The sequence below is a fragment of the Thamnophis sirtalis genome, unplaced genomic scaffold (genome assembly GCF_051295495.1).
Source record: "Thamnophis sirtalis isolate CommonGarterSnake01/CBP01778 unplaced genomic scaffold, rThaSir2_p1.2 scaffold_10, whole genome shotgun sequence".
Classification (NCBI taxonomy): domain Eukaryota; kingdom Metazoa; phylum Chordata; class Lepidosauria; order Squamata; family Natricidae; genus Thamnophis; species Thamnophis sirtalis.
This window is the reverse complement of record NW_028261390.1, coordinates 18,383,094-18,396,376: the sequence shown is the minus strand read 5'-3', so window position 1 is coordinate 18,396,376 and position 13,283 is coordinate 18,383,094. Positions and strand designations below refer to the sequence as shown.

Here is a 13,283-nt window from a genome sequence, read left to right as displayed (position 1 = left end):
CCTTCCCCCTCCCTCCCTCCTCCCTTCTTCTCCTTCTTCCTTTAACCTCCTCCTCCTCCTTCTTCTTCTCTTCCTTCTCCTCCTCCTGCTCCCTTCCCCCCTTTGTCTCCTTCTCCCTTCAACCTTCTTCTTCTCCTCCTCCTCCTCCTCTTCCTCCCTTTGTCTCCTTCTCCCTTCAACCTTCTTCTTCTTCTCCTCCTCCTCCTCCTCCCTTTGTCTCCTCCTCCCTTCAACCTTCTCCCTTTACTCTCCCTCCCTCCTCCCTTCTTCTCCTTCAACCTTCTCCCTTCCCTTGCTTTCTTCTTCGAGCAAACAGCACCTGACAGTACCGCACTGGCTTGGGAAGGCGCATTTAGAGCAGGTCAGCCCTTCTAAACCGGGGGGAGGCGTGTATTCACACGTCATCGCCTCTCTTCCCCCCTCCTCCTGTGGTAGGCAGATCCCTGGACGAGTGCGCATGCCTCGGCCTTCTTAGAAGGGATCCCTCTGAAGTTGGTGATTTGGGCTGCCCGGTTCACGTGTCCCATGGCGAGCGGGGTAAGGAGACGCTTTTGCATTGGCGCTTCGGAGCCTCGGAACTCCCCCCCACCCCCCGAGAGCAAAGCGGCCGCCTACGGCTCAAGCTGCCTCCAGGCGAGCTTTGTCCTCGCCAAAGGCCGTGGGAAAAGGAAGACGAGAGGCAAGGGTGGCCCTGGGTACCAGCGACGGGAGCTTGCGGCTTGCCTCCCAACGCCTCCAGACTTTTGCCAAAAAGCCTCACGGAGTTTAGTAGGGCTTCCTTCCAGTGGGCAAAGGGTTCTCCTTGGTTTATTTTTTTTAAAGAGCCCGTATTGGGCTCGCGAGACCCCCTGAGTACAACTTGTGGTATTTCGGACTACAACAGGTGTTTTCTGTATCGCTTGCCTGCCAGGGGTAGTCTAGGTAAACACAGTTGGAAGGCGCCTTGGAGGTCATCTAGTCCAGCCCTCTGCTCAAGCAGGAGACCCTACACCACTTCTGACAAGTGGCCCCCCAGTCTCTTCTTGAAAGCCTCCAGCGATGAGATTTGGGGGTTTCAGAAGACACGTATGTCTGTGCAAATAGGGACATTCAGATATTCAGGCATTTTAGCAGCCGAATCCATGAATCCCAACAACATAGTCTTGTGTTTCTCCGCTCAGACAAAAAGTTGTACTTGATTGTGGTCTTCGTGTGCTATTACCCGCCCCCCTCCAAAAAAAATTGCTTGAAATCAGTGATTTCTCTGGTTGATTTGTCCTGATTTCTGCTTTGATTAGCAGAACAAACTTTCTAAATGCTTCAGGCATTCAGATTTGGTTTCCTCACACTATTCCCTCTATCTTCTGGCTTCACACCAATGCTACATCAAAATATGAGGAGTTTTTCCTTATTTCTGGATTGGGATGCTAGGTAGTGTGATTTGTAAGGCAATACATTCTGGGTTATTTTACAAATCACTTTAGAAGTGATTTGTATAGCATGCTTTAGACTTGAATACATTCTGGTTTGGGGGTATTATATTCTAAACATATAATGTGTAATGCATTCTAAACATAGTATAAAAGTACTTGATAGTAACTATTCAACAAGCCATGTTTAAGTTTCTGGGTTTTGTAACATAAAATTTGCATTCACACATGCTTGCATTTGAATATTTTTTAATTTGGCACATTTTCTCAGTTTGCATCTTAATCTTTTCAGCCAGAGAGGAGTTCATGTAAGTGAAAAAAATAATATTACTTTCAAATAAGTCTTGTGCTCCTGATTTCCAGAATATACCCACACAGTGAGGAATTTGAGAGTATTGTAACATTTGTTTATTTTATGTATTTATATCACACTTTTATTATTTTTACATGTAACTCAAGGCAGTGACATTTTCCAATCATACCTTCCTCCTCCTATTATTCCCCCAAAACAACATCCCTGTGAAGTGAGTTGGACTGAGTGAGAGTGATTGGCCCAAAATTATCCAGCCGGCTTTCATGGCTAAGGCAGGACAAGAACTTATGTTTTCCTGCTTTCTAGCTTGGTGCTTATACAGTTTTTCAATAAGTGAACTCCTTCGGAAAACTAATGTGTTTATGTGGTCCTGTAACATTCTTCAACTTGCTACTTTCCCACTCTGTTAGGACTATAATTTCCAGAATTTTGCCTGCTGATTTGTTTGTGCAATGATATGGGTAAAGTTGGTCATCCTTACTGAGATTATTGCATATCCAAACAATTTACATGTTCAAGATCCTATAGAATTGAAACCAAGCAATATAGCAGTTGCAGAATAATGAAAATTGCTTACAGAATATAATGCCCTGTATTTCATTACAGAGTTCACTTTCAAGTGTTGCTTTGCCATTGCTAAGGCAAATCTTCAGAGCTTCAGGATTCCAACTACCAACTTAACATGGCTTCAGCATTTTTTATTTCCTCTGAGTTATATGGTGTTTTAACTAGTTACCCAAAACAGTACAGACTCTATAAAAATACAAAAATAAAAATTATTCTGTAATTAGAATAATTCTGCAGCTTAAAAAACTGATTATTGCTTAATGCATCACTTTTATTTCTCTAGCCTTTTTCAATTTCTAATTGCTAACAATGCATCTTAGAAAATACTTTAAATGTTTACTCTAAGTTACAGAAAAATTGCTTGAAATTGATCTGTTAGCCGGTATAAATTAGGAAACTAGTGCTTTGTTCTCAAATCAGAAATTCTACATAACTACCGAGTCTAAATTCTTAACAAACATATCTCACTGTATTTTAAAATGGATTTATGCCTAAATACTTTGATCATCATGAATGCATAGTTGGTAAAGATAAGAACGCTGGGAAGACTGCAAATATTTTACTTGGCATCACATTTTTGAACCTTGCTCTGTAAAAAAAAAAATGAATTTGTTTCCGTCTTATGATAGATTTTGCAACTTTGTGCATTGCAGTAAGAATTGAACAAAACGTTCAAGACAAAGCTTAAATCCAGATTTAAAAGGACAAGCGATAGTTCTGTGGAATTTTTTCCACTTTTCCCATTCCAAATGACATTGGCAAATTAAGAATTCTAGACACCCCCCCCCCCTCCATCTAAACATCTAAAGTAGGGGTCTCCAACCTTGGCAACTTTAAGACCTGTGGACTTCAACTCCCAGAATTCCTCAGCCAGCAAAGCTTTTCTGGTTGAGGAATTCTGGGAGTTGAAGTCCACAAGTTTTGCTGACTGAGGAATTCTGGGAGTTGAAGTCCACAAGTCTTAAAGTTGCCAAGCTGGAGACCCCTGATCCAGAGTGTTAGCTGATTTTGTTAGAAGTGAAGATCCATTTCCAATTCTAAGAGGATCTCCAAAGTTCCAGTAATGAGCAAACTTGAGTCTTGATTGGAAATGCTGGGATTGATTTCAAGATTCAAATGTGATCATCTCCATTGAATTCATTACATGGAAACTTTCTTCTCTTCTTTAGGTTATCAAATGTAAGGCAGCTGTTGCCTGGGAGGCAGGCAAACCACTTTCCATTGAGGAGGTGGAAGTCGCTCCTCCAAAAGCCCATGAAGTTCGTATCAAGGTAACGAATCAAGGGTTGAGTTTTAATAGGTCGGCACGTGTTTGCGTAGTGTTCATTGCAGCTATTCTTAATTGCCAATGCGAGACCAATATTTTGGGTGACTTCCTTTATACTTTACAATTCTTGCTTTCCATGATAAATGATAGACTCCAGTAATAAAATTAGTAATAATAATTGCAAGTATTAAGACTATACATTAGACCAGTGATAGTGAACCTTAAGATTGCCTGCAGAAAAGCAGTTTGCCTTGGGGAGTGCTTTAATGTCTAAAAACATAAGCTGAATCCTGGAAGTGTTCTCTCTATACCAGGGGTGTCAAACTCAAGGCCCGCAGGCCAGATACAGCCCACAAGGTGCTTAGATCTGGCCTGTGGAACTACCCTGGAAACAGCAAAGGCTTGGCCTGCAGTGCCTCTGCCAGTGAAAAACAGGGCCCCAATCCCCATTTTCAGCTGGAACGGCCTCCTGCAATCCTCTGTCAGTGAAAACAAAGCTTGGGGGGGGGGTGCACGGGAGGGCCAACCTTCACTGGCAGAGGGTTGCAGGAGGCTGTCCCAGCTGAAAGCAGAGATTGGGAGCCCATTTTCACAGGCAGAGCACGGGCCACCACAGATGCCCCTGACATAAGTGACATCAAGCTGGACATGCCCCCCCCCCGGGCATGCCTCCCCCCCCCAAGGTCAAACACAACCCTGATGCAGCCCCCAATGAAATCGAGTTTGACACCCCTGCTCTATACAATTATTCATTGTAACTTCCTAGATTATTGCTACTGCGGTGTGTCACACTGATGCTTTTACTCTGAGTGGCGCTGATCCTGAGGGAAGCTTTCCTGTTATCCTGGGTCATGAAGGAGCAGGGATTGTGGAGAGTGTTGGAGAAGGAGTGACTAAATTTAAACCAGGTAAGAAGTTGGGTCTCTTGATGTTCCACCAAGAGGAATAATGGCATAATAAGAGGATAATCTTCTATAATGTCCGAAGAGTCTTGGTTTTCTCCAGTCAAGCATATTAGATGGCATGATTATGATATTGTTTCTGCTGCTTGTGCATATCTGCCTCAGGTTAGAACATTCAGTTCTCTCCATTCCCTATTTGAGAGGTTCTGTTTTTTGCCTTAAAAAATAAAATGTGTTAAGCTCAGTGCATTGATTTTGCATATTCTGCAAACCAAAGAAATAGGAGAAGTATGCATTTTTATCTGGCGGACTCCGGGAGACCACAAATTGTCCACCTTGTGCTTCAAGTTTTATTTGTAAAAATAAAAATTCACATAGGCGAAGGCAACCTCACACAACCTCACAAAAAATGTGAGGAACAGGGGTAACCTAATCTACCCCACCTCTCTTTTATTGTGTCCCTTGACATATCCCCTACAATCCTTAGCCCCTCAAAATAGAGAAATGTGCGAATAGAGGGGTTCCCGTGTAATACACTGTACTTTTGATCAGCTGAAATTATTATCTGTTTTTCAGGAGACACGGTTATCCCTCTATATATTCCTCAATGTGGCGAATGCAAATTCTGCTTAAACCCTAAAACAAATCTCTGCCAGAAAATAAGGTTGGTGATTTTCATTTTCTTTCCTGTGTGTTACAGTAATCAAATGTGCTTTATTTGCTTTTTGGTAGAACAGTGTATGTGTGCACATTTGGCTTATCAAGTGGAACAAGGAGGGGTTTGATATATTTTCTCAGTGCCAAGTTTGTACAGACAGCCTGTCCCATAGAACACAAATGTCTTCCTGGCAGCATTCAGTTTTCATTGCCGCAAATAGTTCTATGCCCTGTTGTGTCCATGCATGGGGATTTATAATCCAGCTCACTTGAGGAAGACTAACTCAAATGGAGGCTCATTATTAATGGTGTTCCTTTCCTAAATGCTGCGGTATATGCAGTAGATGAGAAAATTGGAAGACTCTTGTTTCCCATTTCATCTCCAGTTAGGAGAGAATTTTAAAGCTTCAGAATCCCCTTCAAAGCTGCTGTGTGTGAACAGGATGTAGACCTTGGACGAGAAATCAACTTGTTGGCAATCAGAAATAATATATCAATAGGATAGATAGATAGATAGATAGATAGATAGATAGATAGATAGATGGATGGATGGATGGATGGATGGATGGATGGATGGATGGATGGATGGATGGACGGAAGGAAGGAAGGAAGGAAGGAAGGAAGGAAGGAAGGAAGGAAGGAAGGAAGAAGGGAAGGAGGGATGGGTGGAAGGTAGGTAAGTAGGTAGGATGGTAGGTAGATGGATGGGTACAGAGGTGGTGTTCTACTGGTTCGCCCAAAACGGTAGCTCTGAATTCAAGACAACAGCAAACCAGTTCTCTGTTTCTGTGAAAGTGGGCCCGCCCGCCCACCTCTGTATTATACAAACCTTCATTTCTGCTTCTGAAGCCCAGTTGGTCAGGGGCGGCAAATTGAATTGCTCCTCCTTGCTCCTTCCCTTGTTTTTAATGCGGAAGTTCAATTTTCTCTTAACTGCGCGTGGATGGATAGATGGATGGATGGATGGATGGGTGATAGATAGATGGATGGATGGATGGATGGATGGATGGATGGATGGATGGATGGATGGATAGATGATAGATAGATAGATAGATAGATAGATAGATAGATAGATAGACAGACAGACAGACAGACAGACAGACAGACACAGACAGACAAGATAAGATAAGATAAGGGTTGACAGGAAGTTCTCCAGCTGGACAAACGGGGATGTGGGCTCTGAAGAGCCTCACATGAACCCTGTCTGTCAAACCAACTCCGAGATCCTTTTTGGATCAGAACCCCCCCCCCCCCCCCCGAGGAGGGGGGCGAAGAAGGGCAGTATCTCAGCAGATCCAGAGGGAGGCAACAGTCCCTTGTAGGTCAAGATTTGCCAAGTTATTGTCAGGCAGGGGTACAGACCTAAAACCCTGATTTGGTGCATTGTGTTTTTTGGTAGCATAAATCTGGCTTAAGTGTACCATACCGAGATGAAACTTAGTTATAAGGTTTGCAGCCTATATGAAGAAAAATCCATGTGTAAACCATGGATTAAGATTTAGCATGCGGTGTGAACCCAGGCAATGCCTGACAATAACTTAACGTATTGTGATATGTGAATGATGTAATTTTCCCACTGCAGAGTCACTCAAGGAAAAGGTGTGATGCCTGATGGTACCAGCCGATTCTCCTGCAAAGGAAAGCAAGTTCTCCACTTCATGGGAACAAGCACCTTCTCAGAATACACAGTTGTGGCTGACATATCCCTGGCAAAAATAGACCCTTCAGCTCCATTGGACAAAGTCTGCCTGTTGGGCTGTGGAATTTCTACAGGTTATGGGGCAGCCTTGAACACTGCAAAGGTAGGACACCTGCTTCCTCTCCATTATTTTTCTTACAAGATCATTTTAATCCTATTTTTAAAAAAATTGATATTTATATATTCTATTTAGACACCGCCCCTCATAGAGCAAATCTGGGCGGTGATTATAATATAACACAGCGAGTAGGGAAGTGTTTCTCTTTTTTAAAAATAGTTTTTATTAAACATTTTAACCTTTAAAAACAGAAAGAAAAACAACAACAACACATACAGAAAAAAACCAAGGCACACATAACAATATAAAGTAGTTTTACAGCCCTCTGTATCAGCTTACATATTTAGCTTTTATAATTCTCTATTCTACATTGTCTTCCTATTGGTTTTAGCATCTATAATAGTGTAGTAACAGTTATACTCACAGTTGTAACAATAATAATTTGTTCATATCACCATTTTATTTATATTATGGTCAATACTTTAAGTTTGATAGTAATTAGTAACTTTTTATTCAATACTAGTTTAGAAAAAGCAAAAAAAAAAAGACTTCTATTTCCTGTTTTGGCTTCTGTTTTCTAGCCACTTATACTTTCTATTCCATATTTTATAATCCAATTCTTCTCTTTCTTTTAACTCTGCAAAGGCTACTTTGCAGTAGCCTACAAAGAAAACCTCTATAAAATGTTTTATAGATGGCATTTGCCCCCAGCGAGATTGGCCAAAATGTATCCAAATCTATCCCCCAAATGTTGGAGATGCAGCCACATGTCTGGAACACTCTACCATATGTGGGGGATGTGCCCCATCACAAGGAAATACTTGTGTAAAATTCAGAAGTGGTTGGAAAAAATTACGGAGCAAAAGATAGAACTAAAATTGGAATCGTTCTTATTAGGAATATTAGACCCGAAAATGGACAAAAAAATCTCAATTCTACTCATACTCACTGCAGCTAGGATTGCTTTCACACAGAACTGGAAACAAATCAATACACCCACAGTCGAAACAATAATTAGAAAGATACCATGGAGTTAAGGACAGTGTTTCTCAATCTTAGCACTCTTAAGAGGTGTGGACTTGGAGGAGGTGGCACTGGCTCTATAGGAGTAGAAGGCTGAATTTTCCTCAGTTATTGTTTGTTTTAATTCTTCATTCTTTCTCCTGCCTCTTTTATTTTAAGCAGGTAGATTAGTAATGCATGACAGCAAACCAGCTATTAATCCAGGTTAAGGTGACATATAAAGCCACAGCAGGGTAACTAAACTAAGAACAGATCATGGCTATGGGTTGAGCATAATGCTTTCCGTATATTTTCCTCATGGCCCAGAGTTAGAGGAAACCTAACCAGAATATAGCTTAATGTGATACATGAGCCTACCCAAATTAACTTTAAAGCACAAGTTAACGTTTGTCAGTTTTAAAAGCAGACTACACCTTGGCTTAGTTTCCCTGTGTAAGAATTGTTTTCTGTAGCTTTCTTTCCCACGCCATTCGTTCAATTGTCTCATTTTCTTTCAGGTTGAACCTGGTTCTACCTGTGCCGTCTTTGGCTTGGGTGGAGTTGGGTTAGCAACTATCATGGGCTGTAAGGCAGCTGGTGCATCCAGGATCATTGGGGTTGATCTCAACAAGGACAAATTTACCAAAGCCATGGAATTTGGGGCTACACAATGCATCAGCCCCAAGGATTTCAAGAAGCCTATTCAGGAAGCCCTGGTTGAACTAACAGATGGTGGAGTAGATTACTCCTTTGAGTGCATCGGGAATGTCGGTGTGATGGTAAGCACAATCTGAGGCCTCTTCTGTGGATCCACCAGTTTTATTTTTATTAAAGCTGCTTCTACATTAAAAAAAAAGTGAAATGGGAAGATGGTATGTTACGAAGTATGGGTCTCTAGTGTCATCATATTTACAAGGATATTTTACAATGTTGTGATTGTGCAGTATCTGTACTCATGCCTTGCTTGTAATTTTTTTCCACCTCCCAAGAAAATAGCCAATGGTAAGCTTTGTATTGCTAATCCTTTGGCCATGGAATTATTATAGCACTTGACTTATATACCACTTTAGACTGCTTTACAGCCCTCTCCAGGAGGTTTACAGAGTCATTATATTGCCCCCAACAATCTGGGTTCTCATTTTACCAACCTTGGAAGGATGGAAGGCTGAGTCAACCTTGAGCTGGTGAGATTCAAACTGCTGGTAGTCAGCAGAATTAGCCTGCAATACTGCATTCCAACCACTGCGCCACCCCGACTCTTATTAACTGTTATTAACTCAGTGGTTAACTGAGAATCTGCTAAATATTTGTTTTGTGATTGGCCACAATCTTATGTTAGCTATTTTATAAGAGCATGGGAAATGTCTTTTCAGAATTCTATCTGTGCCCTCTCATTGAGCTACGGCCTTTCCTGTTTCTTCTGTCACCTCAATATGTTGCCTCCTTTTCCCTTCTACTCTCAACAGAGAGCAGCCTTGGAAGCATGTCATAAAGGTTGGGGAGTGAGTGTGATAGTCGGAGTTGCTGGCGCTGGTCAAGAAATTGCTACCCGTCCATTCCAGCTGGTTACTGGACGAACATGGAAAGGGACTGCTTTTGGAGGTACAGCTGTGCTGGGATACAACATTGATATTGCTGAGCTGGGACCTTTTCCATTGCCAGTCTAGCTAGTACTTGGAAGTTGGAACTCCAGCATCTGGAGAGCTCCCCCAGCAAGGACTGTAGCATTTCAGTTCCACTCTCTCTTTATTGAAAACTAGCCGATAACCCGGCATTGCCTGGGTATTTATTTATAGGGGGAAAATATCTGGACCAAATTTGGTAATTTCTAATGTTGGATTTTCCTCCTTACCAGAGGGAGCCCCCTTATAGAGTACTGTGAAGCCGTTACCATGGGAACTCCACTGTGCTGTACAGGAGAAACCAGTATGGCACAACAGGCTGTATTTTAACAGAATACATACCCCAAGGGGTATTAGGGTTGTCTTACCCCCCCATTGTATTTTTCTCCAGAGGAGAAGTCATCTGTGTACCAAGTTTTGTTGAAATTGCTCAAGGTGTTCCAGTTATGCTGGAACACACACACACATACACACACACACACAAACATTTTTAGGTAAATAAATAGGTATGTATGTAAGTAGGTAAATAGGTAGGGAGATAGAAGATAGATAGATAGATAGATAGATAGATAGATAGATAGATAGATAGATAGATAGATAGATAGATAGGATGGATATTTTCTCATTAGTGTATTCTTGGTGCCCAACTTTGTGTGATATTAAAGACTACATATAAGTCTTTTAGAATGGGTTGGGAACTGTATGTAGATAGTGGAGAAAATGAGTTTGATTAAAGTAACATATTGAAAGTAAAAATATTTTTTCTTACATTCTACCCAGCAAAATAGCATCTTCTCCATGCTTTCCCCCCTTCTTCTCCAGTTTAAATCCATTAAGTTGAAACTCAAAATTGGCAGCACTTTTAAGTAGTGATAGTTGTTACTGGTTATATTCCCATGTTCTAAAAAAAAGTTTCTACAATTTCTAGAATTTATAATCCTTCTTAGATTATCTTCTATGTAAGATACATCATTTTTAAAACAACACACAAATTATGTGGGGCAGAACTCTTGCTTATAAAGAAAATTAAATGTCCTTTCCTGCACTTACAATGAAGATATTAGAGACGATTACCATTTTAGTTGTATTATACGCCAACAGTGATGTAAGATCTCCATTTTGGAATTTAAGATTCATTGTTACTTTTGTATTATTGTCTGATATTGCTGTAAAGATGCTTAATTGGGAGTATTTTATCTTGTGCTGAATCTGAATTAAGTAATAATTTTATTTCATGTCAGGTTGGAAGAGCGTGGACAGCATACCCAAGTTGGTAGCTGAATACATGTCCAAAAAAATAAAAGTGGATGAATTTGTGACCCATACGCTACCTTTTGAGCAAATTAATGAAGCTTTTGAATTTATGCATGCTGGAAAGAGGTAAGTGTTTTGCTGCATATTAATCCCAGTGGGCAGATAATCCCTACTGAAGAATGGGCCTTATTTTTAGCTACGTAGGCCCAAAATTACCATTTAGTATTTAACCTGTACAACTGGCATCCTTTTTGTTTGTTTTCCCCTTTTTAATAGCGGCTTGGCTTTTTATACTTTTTTTTTAACCATCTCATGTTGCTTGGATCAGCTGCCTTCCTTTGAATAGGAAGTGGTATCAGTATGCCAGTTTGGGTGCTAGAGTATTTTCCAAGATATTGAGTTGATCCATTTAAAACTTCTTGGTGTTTTCTTCTGATGTGGGAACACAGCTGTTTTGATAAGATATTTGGCTGTAGAAAGACAGCTTGCGCTACAGGTTTTTTTCAGGGCCATAAGCCTGATGCCTCAGGGAAGGGCAAGTGACCAGAATCCTTATTTTAAATTTAAACATTCTGTCTTTTCCTTGCAATCTTACACTGGGAAGAAGTTAGAATGAGGGGAACTCAAACAGATAAAGAGGGGGCAAAGGGTGAATTACAGAAAGAAACCAATTTAATTTGACTGTTCAGTTATACTTGATTGGAAGCGTTGCTGAATGCATGGAGCGCTACAAGATACTGTTATTTATCTGAAAATATGACTAATTTAAGATACCTTCTAAAACATATTGATAAAATATGGTGCACAAAAATCCTCCAGTTGGTGCCATGTCAACCTCTCTCTTCCTTGCCTTTCACTGGAAATGATGAAATAAAAAACTGGAAATGGGATAAGAGAAAAATGTAGCAAGGAAGGGTGGGGGGACTGTTTAAATTGCTGAGATTGATATGCAAAGGTTGCAGTGCTGAGCATTCTGGGAATTGTAGTCCTCACCTCTGAAAAGTACATAGGCTAGAGAAGGGTCATAAGACAAGAGCATTTTTGTTTTTACTGTACAAACAATTATTTGTTAGCTTCCTTTCTCTTTAAGGTACCTTAAGTTTAGAGTACAAAATACTTCTCTATTTACCTTCAATAATTTAATTTTCTTAAATGTCTTATTTACCGTAAAAAATAATGTCAACTTCTTGATGACTATAAGCCAAGTCTTGTATAATTTGAGGAAAAATACAGCTTTCTTTCTAGTAAATATACAATAAGAAATATTACTTTTGTGGTTTAGTGCAACTACAGAGTTTGAAATTGTTTTTCTTTCCACTTTACAGCATCCGAACTGTTCTGAAATTTTAAAAGGTCTGAAGAAATAATGTTTAAAACCTTTCAACACACTTTTTGTAATGATCAAGTTGAACCTTCTTCTACAACAAAAATCATGGATCATGCCTTAAAATAGCACACACCAGTTGTTGTTTTTTAAATACTGTATACAATCTAACTTTTTCCATCTTAGTGGATCATGAAATATCAAATTGTAAACTGTAGGTTTACTTAGAATCAGAAACTATTTTTAATACTTCTACTAATAATCAGTTTAGGCTATATCTGCCCTTGGAAAAAGAATAATGATTAAAACTTGTCATTACCTTATAAAAATATATTTATGAAGTTTTTTTTCCCCCCCTTTCAGATTTACCCACAATTATTCAGGGATTCTGTTGTAGTTCCAGTTTGTTTCAATAGTGGTAATGAAAGATAAGCAAAAAAAAAAGGTCTTACTATACCATGCATTGTGTGAATAGGCTGTGGTTTCCCAGAACATTCATAACCCTATGAATAAATAACAAAGCTCCAAGTTAGACCTATTATAGCTTTTATTCAATTGGGAGGGGGGGGAGTAACAATAAGCAGAAAAGTCCCATCAATTGATCTAGATTACCCATACTCATATATTTCACTGATATTTGCTCAGAAATATATGTTGCATTCCAGCCTTCCCAATTGCCAATGCGAGAGCACAAGTCACATAATTTCTAGATTTCCCTATGACATGATAAGACAGTGCAAGGGGCCTGAAACATCACCGAGACAATTTTAAAAGCTGTTTCCATAAGAAAATTGTTGGGTTGAGGTTTCACCTTTCTTGTTAAATCCACTGCTGCACAGTAATTTCAGATGTGGGTATTTTTTATTTTATTTTTTGACATGTAGGGTACAATTCAAAGACCCCTTATTTTTCTGGAATGTTAAACATGTTTGGAAGCTTGAAAATGTTATGGGCCATTCTCACAAAAGAGCTGAGATAGTGGTGGTTGGTTTTACCACAAACCACCTTTCTGGTTACCAGAAAGGAGATTTGGGAGGAAAGGGCTAACTCCATGTCTTCTAAGTAGCAGTTGGAACCTAAAGCTTCTTTATCTCCTAGAGAAAAGGTTCATCTCAGTTAGCATAACTAGTAACTGGTAAAGACGAGTGTGAATAGCAAAACTACATGTAACAAACTGGTGCAGCTAAATTAACCTGCATTTCAACCTTT

The 13,283-nt window shown here is 40.0% G+C and overlaps 1 protein-coding gene across 1 annotated transcript; it reads left to right on the top strand.

Annotated features, from left to right (window-relative positions):
* Positions 1-417: 417 nt before the first annotated feature.
* Positions 418-12,403, top strand: LOC106556012 (alcohol dehydrogenase class-3). The gene is made up of 9 exons (XM_014074961.2): positions 418-537; positions 3,459-3,560; positions 4,323-4,464; positions 5,035-5,122; positions 6,698-6,917; positions 8,393-8,653; positions 9,341-9,476; positions 10,738-10,876; positions 12,076-12,403. The coding sequence occupies exons 1-9, from the start codon at positions 526-528 to the stop codon at positions 12,098-12,100; spliced, it is 1,125 nt and encodes a 374-aa protein (XP_013930436.2). The 5' UTR covers positions 418-525; the 3' UTR covers positions 12,101-12,403.
* Positions 12,404-13,283: the final 880 nt, after the last annotated feature.

Excerpts from the sequence above, each read along its gene's own strand:
- LOC106556012 (XM_014074961.2), top strand. Across the intron at positions 3,561-4,322 it reads CCCATGAAGTTCGTATCAAG|ATTATTGCTACTGCGGTGTG; the intron begins GTAACGAATCAA and ends GTAACTTCCTAG. Across the intron at positions 9,477-10,737 it reads GAAAGGGACTGCTTTTGGAG|GTTGGAAGAGCGTGGACAGC; the intron begins GTACAGCTGTGC and ends ATTTCATGTCAG.